Source organism: Oryzias melastigma, linkage group LG8 (genome assembly GCF_002922805.2).
Source record: "Oryzias melastigma strain HK-1 linkage group LG8, ASM292280v2, whole genome shotgun sequence".
Taxonomy (NCBI): domain Eukaryota; kingdom Metazoa; phylum Chordata; class Actinopteri; order Beloniformes; family Adrianichthyidae; genus Oryzias; species Oryzias melastigma.
In genome coordinates, this window is record NC_050519.1 from 20620117 (window position 1) to 20640427 (window position 20311).

General features: G+C 42.0%; 4 protein-coding genes across 4 annotated transcripts in view; 3 read left to right on the forward strand and 1 right to left on the reverse strand.

Annotated features, from left to right (window-relative positions):
• The first annotated feature begins 575 nt into the window (after nt 1-575).
• gcat (glycine C-acetyltransferase) lies at nt 576-4879 on the forward strand. The gene is made up of 9 exons (XM_024272961.1): nt 576-895; nt 1719-1849; nt 1925-2026; nt 2141-2287; nt 2445-2599; nt 3610-3692; nt 3998-4169; nt 4261-4382; nt 4464-4879. The coding sequence occupies exons 1-9, from the start codon at nt 676-678 to the stop codon at nt 4613-4615; spliced, it is 1284 nt and encodes a 427-aa protein (XP_024128729.1). The 5' UTR covers nt 576-675; the 3' UTR covers nt 4616-4879.
• Nucleotides 4880-6643: 1764 nt separating this feature from the next.
• mcm5 (minichromosome maintenance complex component 5) lies at nt 6644-11035 on the forward strand. Its single transcript, XM_024273106.2, has 16 exons — nt 6644-6966; nt 7125-7251; nt 7334-7462; nt 8146-8318; nt 8391-8546; nt 8619-8788; nt 8867-9038; nt 9117-9228; nt 9305-9448; nt 9515-9580; nt 9651-9827; nt 9904-10016; nt 10121-10249; nt 10336-10478; nt 10551-10678; nt 10769-11035. The coding sequence occupies exons 1-16, from the start codon at nt 6794-6796 to the stop codon at nt 10868-10870; spliced, it is 2214 nt and encodes a 737-aa protein (XP_024128874.1). The 5' UTR covers nt 6644-6793; the 3' UTR covers nt 10871-11035.
• On the reverse strand, nt 11031-18942 carry hmox1a (heme oxygenase 1a). The gene is made up of 7 exons (XM_024273109.2): nt 18808-18942; nt 13358-13455; nt 13235-13284; nt 13006-13117; nt 12720-12935; nt 12366-12638; nt 11031-11301 (listed from the first exon to the last, which is right to left on the reverse strand). The coding sequence occupies exons 3-7, from the start codon at nt 13282-13284 to the stop codon at nt 11146-11148; spliced, it is 807 nt and encodes a 268-aa protein (XP_024128877.1). The 5' UTR covers nt 13358-13455; nt 18808-18942; the 3' UTR covers nt 11031-11145.
• Nucleotides 14925-20311, forward strand: part of foxred2 (FAD-dependent oxidoreductase domain containing 2) — a 9661-nt gene continuing 4274 nt past the window's right edge. The window contains exons 1-7 of the mRNA XM_024273107.2: nt 14925-15086; nt 16481-16697; nt 16789-17094; nt 17163-17414; nt 18654-18965; nt 19042-19208; nt 19322-19487. Coding sequence (XP_024128875.1) covers nt 16483-16697; nt 16789-17094; nt 17163-17414; nt 18654-18965; nt 19042-19208; nt 19322-19487 — 1418 coding nt within the window. The 5' untranslated portion in view covers nt 14925-15086; nt 16481-16482. The remainder of the gene's footprint in view (nt 15087-16480; nt 16698-16788; nt 17095-17162; nt 17415-18653; nt 18966-19041; nt 19209-19321; nt 19488-20311) is intronic.

The following is a 20311-nucleotide window of genomic DNA, read 5'->3' on the forward strand; positions in this document are numbered from 1 at the left end:
TCTGACTTTAATCTCAGAATTCTGACTTTAATCTCAGATTTCTGAGCCTAATCTTGAGAATTCTTACTCTTTTTTCCCCTCAAAATTCTTGATGTCTGACTTCTGAGATTAAACTCTTTAAATTTGGCCCTTTATTTTGATTATTTATTTAATTAACTCCATGGCTCTAATCCTCTTCTATAGATAAAGGCCCCTTTTCAAAACACCATTTAATTATTAGTTTATCGATTCATTTATGTTTTAGGTTTAAAAAAAAATCTCACTTGATTTTATTTTTTAAGGGAACATATTTTTTAAACAAAAATGTGTAGTATTTTTGGAAACGTCAAAACCAATCAAAGTTTTAATTTGATATTATTCCATTTAAAAAAAAATCCTAATTCCAGAAGGAAAAAAGCAGTTTGAACAATCTTGGTGAATCCGTTTCATGTGGAGGACAGATAAGGCTCAGTTGTCTGAACCCAAACTGTTTTACTGTGAAATCGCAGCGGAAGTAGCATCAGTCAGTCAGTGATCCCTGTAATGTGATTGGACGAGAAGAGCCACCTGCTGCATTTCTCAGCCACGTGATTGGTCGGCTCCCACAGACGCCCCCATCTCTATTACATCACGCACTACTCCGAGTTGGTGGCGTGTTGTCACTGCTGGACACCTAAAACTAACAATTTCACAGAAATGTCTTTACGAAAAGCTACCCAAAGTTTACTTAAACCCGCCTGGGGGGTTCTGCGATGTTCGGATTCGGTTCTGAGCCGGAGCTACGCTGCGCTCGCGGAAGCCAGAGCGGTGCTGGAGCAGGAACTGGATTCGATTCGAGCCGCGGGGACGTGGAAAGCAGAGAGGATTATTACCTCCAAGCAGGGGCCTCAGATCAACGTGGACGGTGGCCGTGGAGGTCCGTGCTGCTCTACCATGGAAAGATTAAAAACCTGATAACAGTTCAGATTATTCCTCACAGATTAGGACGTTTCTTTGCACTTAATTTGATAATCAACAATCAGCCTCTTATCAGATTTATTTCAGTTTGTGTGAATATAGATGCCAAATTCTCTCTTTTTTCCAATTTTCAAAATAATCTGATTCAAATTACCCATTCTAGTCTGCGAACTTTCCTGCTAAAGCTTCTGTGAGTCAGACTACACCTGTACTCTCCATAGCTTTTAAATAGTCTGTCCATTGTGGGGGTTTTTCTACTTGCACTGTGACTGTACGACAGTTTTATTCATGTTTTGAGATGAAAAACCACTAGATTCATTTTATAGAAACAGGAAGTAATCAGATTACTGGGCCATATCAATCCAATTACTCGTAAATTGATGGCACAACTGCCATTATCTAATAAAGGATGCATTTAAACAATTGCTTCAATATTGTAGGAAGTCAGTGTAATTTTATGTGTGTTTTTTAAATTTTAAATGAACTTCATTTAGATGAACCCTTCATCCCCTCCAGCTTTTGGCAGTAAGCTGAAGTTCATGGCGATAAAACACACACGCTGCAGCAAAGTGGCTTCTCAGATGTTGACATTTGGCTGTGGACCTTTGCCAGCCGCTCCTAGCTTATGAAAGGCCCAGGCATTTGAGGTCATGACCTCTCATGTGGGAAACTGCACTGAGGTGCCACTTTCGTAATCTGTTTTTGTTTTGTTTTTCTGTATGTGACTCTGTTATCTCTGTTTTATTGTGTGATGTCGTGGAGTAACTGTGTATTTCTATCAGGAATGCTGAATTTCTGTGCCAACAACTACCTTGGACTGTCCAGCCATCCGGAGGTTGTACAGGCAGGAATTGACGCTCTGAAGTCTCACGGCGCTGGATTGAGTTCTGTGCGGTTCATCTGTGGGACGCAGGTATGACGGCTGATCAGCGGCTCGTCTCTGACGTGTCATTACAAATTCCCAGCTTTAACTGTCATTTTCTTGAAGGATCTGCACAAACACTTGGAGCAGAAGCTTGCAGAGTTTCATGAGAGGGAGGACTGCATCCTCTATGCCAGCTGCTTTGATGCCAACGCTGGATTATTTGAGGTTTGACCAAGTGAAATCTGATCTCCTACCTGGATTATTTGAGGTTGACCAAGCTAAATCTGATCTCCTACCTGGATTATTTGGAGCTGTTGTTCTAATTGACTTTTGGAATAGGTGCTGTTGGGCCCAGATGATGCAGTGCTGTCAGATGAGCTCAACCACGCCTCCATCATCGATGGGATCCGCCTGTGTCGAGCCAAGAGGCTGCGCTACAAACACATGGACCTGAGCGACCTGGAGAACAAGCTGCAAGAGGCTCAGGTTTGTGTACTTCTCTTCTTGCTGAAAGATCTAATTTTATCTTCAGTTTCATGCATGTCAGTTCCTCCTAACATTTTCTATTTGAGAAATCTAAGAAAAAAGCCCAAGAATGATGAAAGAATGGCATTTAAATCTGTTGTTGGTATTTCCTCCTCAGTCTTCTCGCATGCGCCTGATCGTGACCGACGGAGTCTTCTCTATGGACGGAGATGTGGCTCCTCTCACAGGCATCTGCGACCTGGCTGAACAGTACGGAGCCATGGTGTTCATAGATGAGTGCCACGCCACTGGCTTTCTTGGAACCCGTGGCAGGTGAGTTCTTCAGTAAAATGCACAAGAAAATGATTTTCTTTGTTTATTTTTGTTATCAGTGAGTAGAATTTACACCAATTTTCTTTAACAAATATTGTTTTAAATGTCAATTTTGTTAGGAATATTACGTGTATAATATTCATATTGCTGCAATTCTTTTGAAAAGCTTCAATAACCATACATTTACAAACTGAATTAACTTTAAATCCTTAAGTGAGGCAGGAAATTAAGAATAAACTCCCAATTCAGACTTCTGCATTGTTTGTAATGCATAATACTACCAGAAGGTGTCGCCAAAATTATCCTGAAAACACAACTAGTTGTTAAAAAGTCATACTGTGGAAGCGTTAATGACTCATAATTCAAGATAGAAGTCAATACTGGAAATGCCTTTTCATTTTCAAAATGTACCTACATTACTTGTCTCTAAATGAAATGAAAAAGCAAGTCTCTGACCAGCTTTTCATTTTCTTCTTTAACACCGCTCATTCTGTAACTTCATTAAAATTATAAAGAAAATGGCATTTGACATCTCATTTTCAAAAGGTTCTTTAGTAAATTTGTACCAATACTCAATGAAAAATATAAAATATAAAAATTAAAATGTATTTACAGAAGTGTTCTTTTTATTTTACAATGTAACTACATCACCTGACTCTTAAATAAAATGGAAAAGCAATTATCTGAACGGCTTTTTCATTTTCTTCATCATCACTGCTCATTCTGTGACATAATAAAAATGATAAAGAAAAGGGAATTTGGTATTTCATTTTCAAAATGTTCTCTGGTAAATTTGTACCAAGATACAATTAGAAATATTACATTGGAAAACTAAAATACATTAACAGAAATGTTTTTTTTTATTTTACAATGTAACTACATTAGCTGTCTCTTAAATAAAATGGAAAAGCAATTCTTCAAACGGCTGTTTCATTTTCTTTCTTTTCACAAACGCTTCCATACTCTTCAGGGTAACTCCATAAATATCAGTTTCACCTTCTGGTTTCCAGGGGAACAGACGAGCTCCTGGGAGTCATGAACAGAGTTCACATTGTAAACTCCACTCTAGGAAAAGCGCTTGGAGGAGCTGCAGGTATGTCTGACTTAAAGATTCACTCCAATAAAATTATTATTGTGGCATTTTTTCCATGATGGATATTAATGAAAATTAAGATTAAAATTGGTCTCTGAGTATTTCTTCATTCAGAATGTGGTGAATCAATGTTTCATTGAGATTCTCCTTGTTACTTTCTCACTGCTTTCTTTGTTCATGTGTGTTTTATTTACATGATTTGAAAAGAATTAAAAGTACTAACTTCCCATGGTGACAAACAAACTTCTGCGATCATTCTAACGTGATTTGAAGTGATAAAAAATATCTGGCATGTTTTCCTTTAGGCGGCTACACTGTTGGTCCGAAGCCTCTCATCGACCTGCTCCGGCAGCGCTCCCGACCCTACCTGTTCTCCAACGCCCTCCCCCCGCCGGTGGTGGGCAGCGCCATCAGGGCCGTGGAGCTGCTGCTCGCCTCCAATGAGATCGCACAGAGCATGACGGCCAAAACCATGAGGTTTGTGTTTCCGTTGAAAGAAGGTGAAGCTGATTGTCCATTTAAGGAAAAAGTCTGGTTTTGAAGTCCGCTCTGAATGCTGTTCCATCAGGTTCCGGAACAAGATGACGCAGGCCGGTTTCACCATTGCAGGCACCTCTCACCCCATCTGCCCCGTGATGCTCGGCGACGCACGGCTGGCCTCTGTGATGGCTGACGACATGTTGAAACTGGGTGAGACACTCTGTCCGATCCCGAGAACAATTCTGGAAGAGAAGAACTGTTAGCCTCACTTCGCGGCTCATCTCTCCACAGGCATCTATGTGATCGGATTCTCCTACCCAGTCGTACCGAAGGGTAAAGCAAGGATCCGAGTCCAGATCTCAGCAGCACACACAGAAGGAGACATCGACCAGTGTGTGGACGCTTTCATCCAGACCGGCAGAAAGCACGGCGTCATCTCCTGAACGGAACAAACGAGTCGAAACTGGAGAAACGCAACCACCCGCCTGGCCTTACAGATCCTGCTGCCTGTTACTGCTGACCTGGGACTGATGCTGATTGGAATAGTAGTTACGTTTGTAGGTCAATGAAGCAGAATGTATTTTCTAGTAACAAAGCTCTTTAGCTAGGCGTTATGAGAAAGAAGATTTATTATCGTCTACTGAGCGCTTTATCAAGATAGAAAAAAGTTTTAGTAAATACAAATAAAAGACTGAAAATTGTTGTTACATGTTGTCCTTTGATTGTGTCAATTAATTAAACTTATATTTAATAAATAAAAATACAAAGACTATCATTCTCTAACTTAAAAGTGGAGTAAAAATATATAGATGATGATGCTTTATGAAAGGCTTAATATCTACTTGAATTAAATTAAAACTTTAACTTTGAATTAAAACGGGAATTCACATCTCTAAGCTGTTAACACCAAAATCTACCCTGATGTTAATCATTGCTTGAACTGTTTTCGCTCATGTTCCTATGATCACTTAGAGATCATTTGGGTAAAAGTATATTCACGTCTCCCCCACATAGTAGTTAAAAGTGATTCTCAAAACATCACTGAAAAATCAAATAGTCTGTCTCCATGGGAAACAGTATGCAGCATCACTATGTTCAGGATATTTTAACCAGGGTTTGTTTTGGTCCCATATTCTAAATTAGAGAAACTGCGTTTCTTTCCAGGAAAATATTAACCTGGATCATTTTCAAGGTGCACTTGATTGAGTTGAATCTGAGTACTGCTGTTGCCATGCAGCAATGGATACTAGCCTCAATTACACTGAGCCGTACGGTCTGGTTTGATCCAGTATTTTCAGCATTTCCATTGTAAAATTGACCCATTAAACAGTTCCGACCCATTCCTCTTGAGGGCCGCCATCCGTTGTAGGTCCATAGAAAAATAGAACAGGTCGGTTGGGGCGGAGCTGCTGTAGCCACCCACTGATTGGCAGAAAGTGATGACGATATTAGAAAGCACCAATATAGTGCTAAGCTAGTGATTCTGTTGTCCTTTTTACGGTGGTATTCTTTCTTTCAAACACGATGTACAGAAAATAATGCAAGAAAAGTACGAGCTGCTGGATGACCTCCATTTTTGTTGCTTTTCTTGTCATCGCACAACAATGACGCAATGACACGGTAGTAGTCTACACCACAAATGCGCCGTGACAATCACTCAGTGGAGGCGAGGCTTAACTAACTGTAGAGATGTGGAGCTTATGCTTGTCGCTGCAGCACTTGGCTGCACTTGCCTCACTGATGCTAAAGTAGTTACAGTTTTTTCATTCCTGCCAGGCTTGAGCATAGCTTTAACATTAATACAGATGCTGTTTTTTAAACAAAACTGAAACTGCTGTTCTTCATCTGGTTTATATTAACTGTACACTAATGGTTTTTATCCTTTTTGGCAATTTTCAATTTGATCGTTCAAAGCTTTGTCAAAACAAGGTGTTAAAAAATAAATGTAAAACTAATTTTGTTATGATTATTTTAAAAAAAGAGCAACATTTCTTCTGTGGATTTCATATGAATACAATAGGCCATTTTAGCCCAGTGATCTTCTTCAAAAGAGAATAACAAACCTAAAAGTATTTATTTGGATTGTAGTATGGAGTAAAACAAAGTAAATAGACGTTTTTGTAGTGGTTTGTGACAAATATTGTCCATTCAGGTTAACTTTGCATTTCAGTTGCCATATCATTGATAAAATTGCATTTTATTTTAAAACGTTCGTTTTAACCATGTCAACATAAGCTGTTTGTAAGGTTGTTCACTCCCTCAGTTCATATTGTGAAAGTAGGATCAACTCTACGAGCAGTTCTCACTAAACTCTTTGTTGTTTCCCTCTTCAGCTGTCGCCATGCTTTTCAAGCTCCTCCTCTTCTGGTTTTCGCGCCATCACAACTCAACGCCCCGCCTTCAGTTCCCCACATGCATCTGTTTGACCAATAAAGAAAGGCTATGTTTGAACCTGACCAATCAGGGTTTAACGGGTGGGCGGTACTAGAGGACAACCCGCGGGAAACAGAGAGGAAGAAGCTTCAGTTTTTCCCGCGAAACGTCCTCACAGAGCCTGGTTCTTCCTGTCTGTTCGGCTCCGGTTTTGTTCCAGAAAAGCGACTTTTTGCTTCAGCTTCAGCATGTCTGGCTTCGACGACCCCGGCGTTTACTACAGCGACAGCTTCGGCGGAGGAGAGGGACCCGGCGGGGATGAAGGCGGGCAGAAGCGGGTCCAGATCAAGAAGCGGTTCCGAGAGTTCCTGCGTCAGTTCAGAGAGGGAACCGACAGCACCGGGTTCACATACAAATACAGGTCAGAGCCCTCACGAACGCACGACAGTTCACAAATCTGTGTCTACTTTCAAAGTTAACTACTGTAAAACCTTTGCCTAGAACAGATGGATTATGGGAAATGTAGTTTATACGTAAAAATGTGATTTAAAAGCTTAAATCTGTTTGTGTCCTCCTCAGAGATGAGCTGAAGCGACATTACACTTTAGGGGAGTTCTGGTTGGAGGTAAAGCTGGAGGATCTTGCCAGCTTTGATGAAGATCTGTCAGACTGCCTTTATAAGCTTCCAACTGAGAACCTGCCATTGGTGAGTCTCTTATTTCACACTTTTTTACACGTTGACAGTCATGAATCATGCTTGATATTAATAATATTAATATTTTCTCAAGCTGGAGGAGGCTGCTAAGGAGGTGGCTGATGAGGTGACCCGACCCCGACCTGCAGGGGAGGAGACGGTTCAGGACATCCAGGTCATGCTGAAGAGTGACGCTCACCACGCCTCCATCCGAAACCTGAAGGTACCTTTAGACCAGGGGTGTCAAAGTCAATCACTCAGGGGGCCAAAATCGAAAACACACCGTAGGTCGCAGGCCGAACAGGATAAACATTTATTGAATACTCTAAAACTAAGTTTATAAACTTTAAAAACGTAACTTTCTTACTTAATAATGAACTAGATACCTGTGATAATGCTAGTGTGAGTGCTGTAAGCTGAATTTGGCCGCTGAAGATGCTAGTGCCGTTAGTTGAAGCTGATAGCCAGCTGAAATATTAGCAAAATGCCAAATTAGCCTAAAAAACATAAAAAAACTTACATTAGCCAAAACATCTAGCGTGTAAACATTAGCCTAACTCCAAAACAGTCTAAAAACGTAAAAACCCTATATTAGCCAAAACAGCTAGCATGTAGCTGAAATATTAGCTTAACTTTGAAAAAAAAAATCTTTGTAAATGCCAAAATAATCAAAAAATCTAGCAGAATGACCATTTTTAAAACTTTAATACTGTAACTTTTTTACTTATTTGTGAATAATAAAAAGGCAGGAATATTATTCCAGAATATATCAACTTAAACCTTAAATAACTTTCAATATTTTACACTCCATAAATGAACTGAGCGACCCATGTGCTGCAGGCCTTGCTGTGCCTCGTTCTGCACTCCCATTCCTCTCATAAGTGACATTTTTCTGTGTTTTTCCAGTCCGAGCAAGTGTCCCGTCTAGTGAAGGTCCATGGCATCATCATTTCTGCTACAGCAGTCAAGGCGAAGGCCACCAAGGTGTGCCTGCAGTGCCGCGGCTGCCGCAACGTCATCCCCAACATCCCCCTGCCCCCGGGCCTGCAGGGCTACGCTCTGCCCAGAAAGTGCAACAGGTGAAGTATCTCATTGTGGGCTCCACTGTCCCCCAGATGACTCCGCCTCAACCCGACCTTCTGCTTCCTCAGTGAGAACGCCGGCCGAGTGAAGTGTCCCGTGGATCCGTACTTCATCATTCCAGACCGCTGCGTGTGCGTGGACTTCCAGACGCTGCGCCTGCAGGAGTCTCCGGATGCTGTGCCGCACGGGGAGATGCCGCGTCACCTGCAGCTCTACTGTGACAGGTAAGCAGAGGCTTTAAGAGGCTGCCGCTCTGCTGCTTTTGCAGCATATCACAGATATAGTCGTCCTCTCAGGTACCTGTGTGACCGCGTGGTGCCGGGAAACCGAGTGACCATCATGGGCATCTACTCCATCAAAAAGGTGGCTACTGTAAAGTCCAAAGGCAGAGAAAAGGGCGTTGGCGTGGGGATTCGTTCCTCTTACCTGCGAGTTATTGGCATCCAGGTGGACACAGAAGGAGCAGGTAAAGATCCTGCCGAGGTTTGATTGAAATAACCAAATTTTTTGGATTTGGGGGTCATTTTTATCTTGTTTCCTGCAGGCCGCGGTGCCACCGGATCCATCTCTGCACAAGAGGAAGAAGAGCTGAGAACTTTATCTACCTCTCCCAACATCTACAGCTCTCTGGCGCAGTCTGTTGCTCCTTCCATCTACGGGAGCGACGATCTGAAGAAGGCCATCACCTGTCTGCTGTTCGGAGGCTCGAGAAAGAGGTACGGCGATAAAACGGCTTGTTTTTTTTGCTGCTGCAGTTATTTTGTTTTGAAACTAAGTGTTCTTGTGTCCGCTAGGTTACCTGACGGTCTGACTCGCAGAGGGGACATTAACCTGCTGATGCTGGGAGATCCTGGTACAGCCAAATCCCAGCTGCTCAAGTTTGTGGAGAGATGCTCACCGATCGGGGTATATGTTTGCTTATTTTAAATATTTGGACAATAAAAAGCTTGTTCAGACTCCTGATACTGAGGCTCCCTCACAGGTGTATACATCAGGTAAGGGCAGCAGTGCAGCTGGGCTCACCGCCTCCGTGCTGAGAGACCCCAGCACCCGTGGGTTCATCATGGAGGGAGGGGCCATGGTGCTGGCGGATGGTGGCGTCGTTTGCATCGACGAGTTCGACAAGGTACGACCAAATTGAGCTGCAGGCCGCGTGGGTTTAGCTCGTACTTGAGGCTGTTTGTCTCCTCAGATGAGAGAGGACGACAGAGTGGCGATCCACGAGGCCATGGAGCAGCAGACCATCTCCATCGCTAAGGTACCGCCTTCAATTTGACCTCCTCTTCGAGGGTTCTATCGAGAAAATGCTGACAGTCGGCGTCTTTCAGGCCGGCATCACCACCACCCTGAACTCCCGCTGCTCGGTGCTGGCGGCCGCCAACTCTGTCTTCGGCCGCTGGGACGACACCAAAGGCGAGGACAACATCGACTTCATGCCCACCATCCTGTCTCGCTTCGACATGATCTTCATCATCAAGGACCAGCACGACCAGCAGAGAGACATGGTGAGAGGACGCCCCATGTCGGGATGCGACTGTCTTTAGCGCCGCCGCTGAGTTTGTCGCCTGATTCTGCTTACAGACGCTGGCTCGCCACGTGATGAACGTCCACCTGAGCGCGCAGACGCAGACAGAGGCAGTTGAGGGCGAGATTCCACTCGCCACCTTTAAGAAATACATCGCCTACGCCAGAGCGTGAGTCTCTCACACCCTTCATCAGCAAAGAAATTCTGCAGACAGAAGCCTAAAAGTTTGGTTTCCTGTGGATTTATGTAATAGTAAAGCGTGTATCCTTACAGTAAATGTGGCCCTCGACTCTCTGCGGCAGCGGCTGAGAAGCTAAAAAACAGATATGTGGTGATGAGGAGTGGCGCCCGAGATCACGAACGAGAGATGAACAAAAGACCCTCCATCCCCATCACTGTCAGGTATCTGTCTCCTCTCGTCTCCCATCAAGAATCAGAACTGTAAGCCTCTGATTCCGCTCAGTAACCCTCTCTCGCCGTCTGTTCAGGCAGCTGGAGGCCATCGTTCGCATCGCAGAGTCTCTGGCCAAAATGAAGCTGCAGGCTGTGGCTGGAGAGGAGGAGGTGGACGAGGCCCTCAGGCTCTTCCAGGTTTCCACGCTGGATGCCGCTATGTCCGGAAGCCTCTCCGGTGTGTATCTTTTTTAAATACTGACTCCTGAGTGCGTACAGTGTAAGCAGTTTCTCCATAAACCGTCTGCAGGAGTGGAGGGCTTCACCTCTCAGGAAGACCAGGAGATGATCTCCCGCATCGAGAAGCAGCTGAAGAGGCGCTTCGCCATCGGCTCGCAGGTGTCCGAGCACAGCATCGTGCAGGACTTCACCAAACAGGTCAGCAGCATTGAAGTGTAGAAATCTTCAGTCATTATTTATTTTCTTCTTTTTCCCCATCTCTGATGCACATTTGTGTTCTTCATGCAGAAATATCCAGAGCACGCCATCTACAAGGTCCTCCACCTGATGCTGAGGAGAGGAGAGCTGCAGCACCGCATGCAGAGGAAGGTCCTCTACAGAGTCAAATGAAGCAGAAGCTGTTCGGTGTCGATGATGATGATGATGATGATGATGATGATGATGTACATAGTTCTGATCTATTGTTCAAATATCTTCATTTCTGTTTAATAAGAAACTGATGTAATCCTGCAGCATTTGTAAAGAGAAAACGGTCAATAAAACCAGCTAATTCAGTCTTTGATCTCATGATTTTATTTAAAAAAAACAGTGCATTATGGGTAAAGTTTGAACAGATAGTAAAGCTTAAGTGAAATAAAAAAAAATCAAAAGTTGATTAAAGTGCTTCAATATGTGATGAACATTCCAACGCCGACGGTGGCCAGCGCGAAGCACAGCCCCGCGGTGAACTGCAGGAGGGGGGATGACGGGAGTCGAGTTGCTGGAATCTGTGACTCTGTTTCTGCTGTGATACTCAACATTTTCTGCAAGTCATCAAAAACCTAAAAGCAAAAAGTTTTAAAGCATCAGCAAGATGGCAGGAGGCTCAACCTGCAGGAGTTTCTGTTCCTCTTTCTGTGGGTTCACATGAGGCTAGAATACTCTGCTTATTGTTTTAACTTCATGCTTGAAATTAAAAATGAAAGTTGAAGTTGCTTTAGTCTGTAATAATATTCCTGCCTTTTTATTATTTATGTTTATGTGAAAGTTACAGTTTTAAAAATTGGCATAACACTTTTGAATTTTTAGGCTATTTTGGAGTTTAGCAAAATAGCTACATGCTAGCTGTTTTGGCTAACCTAGGTTTTTTTTTTTTTACTGTCTTAGGCTAATTCGGCATTTAGCTAATATTTTAGCTGGATATTAGCTTCAGCATCTTCAGCTACCAGCACTAGCATCTTCAGCAGCCAAATTCAGGTTACAACATTCACACTAGCATTATCACAGGTAATGAGTTTGACACCCCTGATTTATTGGAACCAAATAAATCCCTTTTAGGATCAAGGGGCTGCTGGAGCCTATCCCAACTACAGTTGGGTGATTAAATTGCAGGACCGCACTCTCACATGCACACTTATGGGAAATTTAGAGACACAAATGAACCTATGAAGGATGTTTTTGTACAGCATATGCACAAAGAGAACATCCAAACTCCATACAGGAAGGTCGGCCAGGATTTGAACCAGATATTTCTGAGGCGAGAGCGCTAACCACTACACCACTGTTCAGCCATTGTTTGTCTTCAATTAAAAGTAAGTAAAAAAATGCTCACATCTGTTTTTGTTTTTTTTTCCAAAAAACGTTGTATGCAGATAAATACATCTGAGAGTTTAAGGTCCTAACCATTACTCTTCCACCACCATGCTTGACACTTGACATTTGATGTATGGATACATATAGCCTTAAAGAAGGTAATCAAATCAGGAATTGGTTAAAGTACAAATAAATAAACGATAGCATTCTGTCCTAATATTAATATAAAAACTGTCACATTTTTAATGTTATGTCAGCTTTTGGTTTTTAAAACTTTACAGACTCAGATTAGGTTTGGTTCCTGTGGACCCACCTGGATGTTTAACTCAAAGGCCGACACGGCCTCCTCCAGCACGGCCGCCTTCTCCCGCTCCGTCAGCTCGATGCTGTTCATGCGGCTCCGGTACAGCTGCTTAAAGCGGTTGGGACTGCTCACGCCGGGGAACGAGAAAAACGACAGCCCCTCTTTGCTGCTCAGCCCCAGAGATTTCTGGGTAATTTTCCCCAACACTTGCCCACCTGATAAATCACCCAGATAGCGAGTGTAGGCATGGGCCACCAGCAGCTCTGGGTTCTGTTTTCCAATCTGTGAAAAAGAAAAAAAAATCATCATGGAGGTTTTTTGTTTTGGGACTTTTTAATTGATTTTTGGGAGAATTTGACCCACTTTTCGGAGTCTCTGCTCATATTTCTGTGTGGCTGCAGGGACAATCACTTTCTTCTGCCAGTTGGGGCCAAAAAAGTGTTCCAGATCTCTTTCCAGAGCTTCCAGACGAGCAAGTTCCTGTGGGAAGTATATGGGGGCGACAGCCGGGTGGGAAGAGTTCCTGTCCAGCTCTTCCTCCAGAGCCTTATAGATCTCATAGAGAGAGCAAAGCAGCACCTGGCAGAAGCATGGCATCATTTAACAACATTCAGAGGATGTTTCAACTTCAGCGTCTGGAGATACTGACCTTATACTGCCTCAGTGTGATCTGTCCTTTCTGGTAACTCAGCATCAGCTGCGTATTTTCAGCTCTGACATGGTTCTCTTTAGTTGCTGCTTTAATCTGCTCTGATAGATCACTGAGGGAGGATTTCAAACACATGAAAACACAGTAACTCATCATATCCTTTGAAGAATGAAAATAAAAACAAAGATTTTAGCTTCATTCTTTCAAATATAAGAACAAAGTGTCATACCTGCCGGGATTTCCTGTTTCAGCTTTTCTTGCACTCTTCATGCTCTCCATCTGCTCAAATGTTATAAAGTCATTTCTTGCTTCTTTAAAAGTACATTCTCACAGAAATAAAGGGTTGACTTACTCTCAGGGAGTTCTTGGTTCCCGTCAGCTAGAGAGTCCCTTCGGTCTGTGGCTTCTCAGTTCTCCCAAGCTTCTTTTATACAGTAAAGATCCTAAAAACTGATGAGTCAGATGGGAAGTGTGAACCATTAAAAAAAAAATGCTGTGGCTTAACATGACAAGGCAAGTTTGAAAGAGTCAGAAAACATGACAGCCCTAAAAGAATAAGAGAAAACTGATAAACAATGAGGAAAAAAATGGAGAAGTTGTTTCTGGGTTGTCCATCCATCATCAGCCTTATAACACTACAACTTCATACTTACAGAAAATGAAAAAAGGGGGGAAAAAGGTACATAAAAATGTGAAATAAAGTAACAAAATTAGTAGAAATTGTTACATTCAAACAATAAAAACAAAATAAAGAATACACAACACTTTAACTCTTAACAATTTGCGTCACTCATGTCTCACATCGTAAATTTATTTATGTTAATTAATTTCTTTGTTAAATGCATTTTGGGGATTTTTGTAATTTTGTAATATTAAATGAGCAGATAGGTGTGGTTGTGTTTATGGCACTCACACAAAAGGAATGAAAATATAAATAAATCAAACTGCAAAATGTCAAATGTTCTCGATCACTATCCTAAATAAATTTCTAGTAAATGTATCTGTATTTAAAACAATAAATCTAAAAAATTTACTACTTTTAATCTCATAAATCTACAAGTTTTTTTCTCGTAAATTTGCGACTTTTAATCCCATAAATTTACGAGATTTAAAGTCGTGAATTTTTACTTTTTTATGTCTTTAAATCTCACAGATTTAAGATTCTTTCTCGTATAAATTTACAACAAAATATACGAGGAAAAAGTCATAAATTTAACCTATGACTTTTAAAGTCATTGATATACAACTTTATTCTCGCAATTTAACAGTAATGCCTTTTTTCTAATAAATTTACGAGATTTTAGATCATAATTAAAAAAAGTGCTGTTTGCAAACTGGCCCTAATACTTTGTTGTAAAGATAAATTAGTACGTTTTGAACAAAAATGCAAGTTTAGCGAACATAGATCCACCGCAAGGGGGCACTCTCGGGAGTTTACAGGAGCATGTCCAAAGTGTGGTTAAAGGCATAAACTGCAATAATCAATAAATCATATAAACTGTCAATGGTTAAACGCTAAGGTTTGGGCATGCGCAGTAAAGCTAGGCGCTCAAATGTCCAAATGGCGGGTTGACTTGCTGTCGTGACCCCTGAAGAGAGTTGAAACATAAAAACCCTTATTCTTAAAGAAAAGAATGACTAAACAAAGCAATGATGACTAATGGAAACATCCTAAACCAGGAGTGGCGCAATGACAGGAAGCGGGTTGCCACAGCTTTTCTCACCAAAATAAAACCGGAAGTAGAATTAATAGTCCAATAAAAATGTAAAAACTTTACAAACTATACATAAATTAAGATAAAAAAACATGTTATGACAAAATATATTTTTGATTTACGCTAATGTATTTTACATAATCCCCAAACAAAAAGGTTTGCTGATCCATTGTGTAGTGTTTTTGTAATCACGCCTCCTTATGCAAGCAGTAGCCCCACACTGCTTTCTGTGTCCTGCGGGGAAGTGGGTTGTCCTAACTCCAGATTTTCTGAGGACGACTCCCGAGCGCGGTTTGCATGCGCACATAAACATGTAGCTGTCTTTGCCCCAGATGTCGCACGCCAGTCAACCACGCAGCTGAAAAGGTAAGGCTCGTGACCGCGCGGGAGAGCGTTAGCCGCGCTCACATCTGGCCGCCGCATCCCCCCGCGGAGGGATCCCATCTCCGGGGAGAGGGTTCACCGACAGCCGGGGACGCTTGTACCTGCTGCTGCTGCAGCCTGCGTCTCCGTGCGCGGGTTCCCCGCAGCTGCTCCTCTAACACTGCGGGTTTCCCCTTTACTTTAACGTTTGTTTATGTCACACCGTGGAGTCCAGAGCGGGTTATTTGGCAGGGAGTTGCTCAAATGGTGGTGAACATACCTTTGCGGTGTGGAAGGATATCAGTTATACAATGAAGCTGTTTTGGACATTATTTTGACTGTAAAAAAAGAAGACAGTAAATGAGTCAAGTGGAAAAGTACTGCAGTGATTTACATGTTCCTGCTGGAAAACCATCTCCTTACTGGTGGGATTCGAGTGGGAGAAATAACATGCAAGCATAATATTCAGATTTATATTCCCTTAAAAATCTATAGGATTTATTAATGACTGCATGTAAGATTTCAGTAAAAATAGTTAAAGATCCACCCCAATGAAAATGGTCTTGCAGCGTTTTTCTGATGATGGAAGACATATATAAAGAAAATTAAGCTTAAAATTGCATTTATGGATATTTCTATATTTAAATTATTGTGGATCAGTAACAGACGGGAGGAACAATGCTATTTGAGAAAGATTAGTAATACAGAAAATATACTGGATGGGCCACAAGCTCCCTGCTCCGCTCCATTCTGATGCATCCACTTGTAGACGACTAGATACATCTACATCTTTGTTTTTGATGTGGCGAGCAGACAGACATGCCACAGGACTTCTGATTGCATCTGTAGATTGAAACTGGATTATGGATTTTGGCCCCCTCTGCGGTTGAGTTTGACATTCCTGGTCCCGAGAAATACTAGTTTTTATCATTTCTGGCAACATGTTTTGTTATGCTTTTTCAAAATCATTTTTACATTAATTCAAACTAAAGTGACTACAAAAGTGTTGAATTAAAAGAAATGTTCGTTGAACAAACAAAGTCCGTGTCATGGATTTTGACCCCCTCTGTGATTGAGTTTGACACTCCTGGGTTTGGGGCTGTATAAGCTAGCAGGAGAAAGTGTATACAGATGGATGATGGGATGTGGGGGCGGGCCTACTCCGCAGCAATGGTCCTGCCCACAACTCAGAGGCAAATATCTAATCAACTTCTTGTGCTCTGCAGAATCTATGTTCTAGAAAACGACACAAGTTTTTGATTTTTTCTAAAAACAACATAATCATAGTCCACTGAGAACACTTTAACAACAGATCAAAAGATGATTGAAGTCAACATTTCCCTAAAATGCTGCAGCCTGTCATGATCAGATTCTGTCTGTATCATTCATGTCTACAGGGATGGAGCCCAGCCTTCCATGTTTCATCTTCTTCTCTCTGGTTGGCTTTGTCTTCACCTCCTTTAATGACCTCCACCGTAACGGCACCCAACACCATGACTACTGCGTGCTTGGAGCTGGACCTGCTGGCCTGCAGATGGGCTATTTCCTGTCCAAGGCTAAAAGAAACTACATTATACTGGAGAGGAACTCGGGACCTGGTAGCTTCTTTAACAAGTAAGAAACTTTTCATGAATACTTTTCTATTTTAAACATGTTTGGACTAAAAGTTTGTTGTCTAAAACCGTTTATTTTCTGCATCTTTAAGGTACCCCAGGCACAGAAAACTCATTAGCATTAACAAGATCCATACTGGAAGACGCAACCGGGAGTTCAACCTGCGGCACGACTGGAACTCTCTGCTGAGCGATAAACCAGACCTCCTTTTCCAGAGAGTGAGCAGCGAGTTTTACCCGCCAGCAGATAAACTCCCCCTCTATCTGTCCATGTTTGAGAGGGAGCTCAAGCTGAAGGTGCAGTACGGGGTGGATGTTGGGAGGATTAGAGCTGTACAGTCAGCAGCAGAAAGGAGCTACATCCTCACTGATCAACACGGTGGAGACTACACCTGCAGGTGATTTGAAGAGCTTCAGGTTATATGATGTTTGTGGAAAGGAGATCATGTTTTCCTGTTTTCTGCAGCGTCCTGTTGGTGGCCACGGGGTTGTGGGTGCCTCAAGTGGTGGAATTTGTTGGCTCGGATCTTGTAGAGGGGTACGAGTCCATCTCTACTAACCCAGAGGACTACAAGGACCAGGCTGTGCTCATTCTGGGGAAGGGGAACTCTGCTTTTGAAACTGCTCAAAGCATCATTGGAACAGCGAGTCGCGTGCACATGCTCAGCTCCAGTCCTGTTCGCCTGGCATGGCAGACTCATTATGTGGGAGATCTAAGGTACAGAAAAAGGAAAATTCCTACAAAATTCTTTGTTTGGCTGCATTAACACCAGAAGCGGTTCAAGCGTGAAATTCGTATCTGCCGCCTCCCTTATGTCTAATTTACTGCTTGATGCCTGCCCTAAAATGTCCTCGACGCCTTGACGCGGAGCAACCGCCAAATTTGTCTGTACTTCTTTTGCTGCCAGATCATGGAAAACATGGATGACGTTGAGCGAGTAGCTTGGGTTTATGTGTTTTGGAGAGCTCTACAAAGGCGCCAACAAGCACATCCCAATGTCTGGGTTCACTAGGTCATTCAGAGTCTTTCCCGGTGCGGTGTACTTCAGTCGTACATCGGGAGCTGCATCTGACGGCTGTTTTAAGCATTACTTCTTCTGTCTGTCTATGGAGGATCTTTATATTATTGTCTCTATGAAAATAAGAAAAACATCATTAGCTAATAGAGTTAGTCCAAGGTCGGCAACCTTTAACAGTGAAAGAGCCATTTGGGCTTTATTTCTACTGATCAAAACCTAGAAGGAGCCACATAGTCTTACTTTAGCCTTTAAGAAATTTGGATTTGCATTTACGACATTCTATTTTTTATTAATAAAAATGAATGATGTCTATTTTTTGGTACAAACAAATGCAAAAATACAAAAAAATATGCTAAAATGTATCTTTTGTTCTTTTTCCCCGCTTTGTCCTTAGCAGTCTTACACTGCTGGGTTTTGTTGTTTTAGTTTGGGGATGGACTTTGGTAGTTTTAATTTGTGGGCTTTGTTTATTTGTTTTCTTTAGGTAATTTTGGTTAGGCAGACCTTAGCAGGGAGCTGGTGACTCTGACAGTCGACATGGCTGGGTCAGCAGTCTCCCTGACTTATTTTATGTCAGTAACAGGGTCAGTTTCCAGGAAGCCCTGTGGCCCCAGCAAGTCAAGAAAATGGATGAAAGTTTAGGAAAAAAATTCCCGCAATGAGCGGCCTTATTGAATCTTTATTTTAACTCGCTGATCGAGTCACTGAAAACATGACGTGTCCAAAGCTGAGTCCCCGTTTGTCACTCAAATCATGCTTCGCCGCTCAAATTGTGCTGCCAGACTGACGCGCTGCACCCGAGGCCAAAATCACAACAAAGGAATTCAAATTGCATTTGTACATTGACTTAACATTGAAACTATCACGCAAATCACATCTGGTGTAGATTTAGTCTTTTCTTTATCAAGCCAAAGCTGAGATGAAATCTTCTTTTCCAGAGCTGTCAACAACGAGCTGATAGACACGTACCAGTTGAAGTCCCTGGATGGACTGGTGGAGGCACGCTTGGAGAAAATCGTCATCGCTGAGCGAAAAGATCAAAGCAGGAGGGCATCGGGAGGAAAGAAGAAAGGGAAAGGGCGACAGTTTTACCTCATGCTGAAGAAGTACCTCCAAAACAGTCAGAACAGTTCTGGTGTGACACAGGAAGAGCTGTCGGGGTACCACATCGACAACTTCCCAATGAGAAAACCCTACGACCGTGTCATCCGATGCCTCGGATTCCGATTCAACTTCAGCATATTTGACAGGCAAGCATTGATGTTAAGATGCTGTGCACCGTAAAATTCAGTTTTTTATTAAAATAATCACTGATCATCTCCTCAGTTCTGCAAGCCCACCAAACAGTGAGAATGCAAAAGGGAGGCTGCCGGGGGTTACGGCGTGGTATGAAGGGAAGGACACCCCTGGCTTGTTTGTGCTGGGAACTGCCTCTCACTCCAGAGACTACCGAGCTTCTGCTGGCGGCTTCATCCACGGGTTCCGTTACACAGGTGAGCATCGATAAATAGACCTGAGTTACTTAACTGTTACTCTTAAATGAGCTGCATAATTGTTTCTGTGAGGAATCATGCCTGAACTAAGATCCCTGGTTTTTGTGCTTCAGCCCGAGCTGTGCACCGTGTACTTGAGCATCGTTACCATGGAAACGCATGGCCTTCAACAAAACTGTCAACAACTCAGCTGCTGTCTTGGATCCTGAGGCGCGTCAGCGAGGCTTCTGGGCCGTACCAAATGTTTGAGATGGTTGGAGATGTTATACTTCTTCGAGGGTAAGCTGCTCCAGCAGTCAGACTCATTTATTCTCTGTTTTTTGCTGATTCGATTTCTGATCTGATGAGTTTCTTGGGTCTGGTCTTCCCATATGCCGGTATTATGACAGCGTTTGTTTATTAGGAAGCTATTCTCCAGCAGTTTTTATCATCCAACTTAGTATTTTAGTGTGATCCTCTTCTCAACATTATGAATCATTCTGATCATAAATTATTGTCCAGTTATTGCATTAGCAGAATAAACTCAAGAGTTAAAATTATTCATGTAAGTTGATTATTTTGTCAAAAAATTATATATCAACGCAGCGCTGAGGGAAATATAATTGTAATTCTCCTTGAATATCATACATAGAGTATATGAGATACATATTAATATTAATGGACATAAATGCAAATTATTTTAAATCATGTCACCTTTTAAAACTTTTATTTTATAAAGCTTCACTATGTTTTAAAAAAATATTCTTGTTCTCATATGTTTTCACAAAATAAAAGCACATCTGCTTTTATGATCTGGCGCTCAGCCCAGTCAACCACTAATTACAATTTATATAAAGGCAATTTTTGAAATATTTATTTTTACATTTTAAAACTTTAAACATTTCAAACCTATAAGTTAATATCTCAGTGACCAATCATATCCATGATCCATCCTGAGTAGTACTCTGTGTTTTCTTGTGCATGAACACATACTGTAGATAGTCACATTTTTCTTTTTAGGATCCCTGTTTTGCTTCGAGTCTACAAAATAAAATAAAAAAATCCTTTTGAAAATGTAATGATTTACTTTAGAATTTAAAGTGTCGTTAGTTTAAACACTGTAA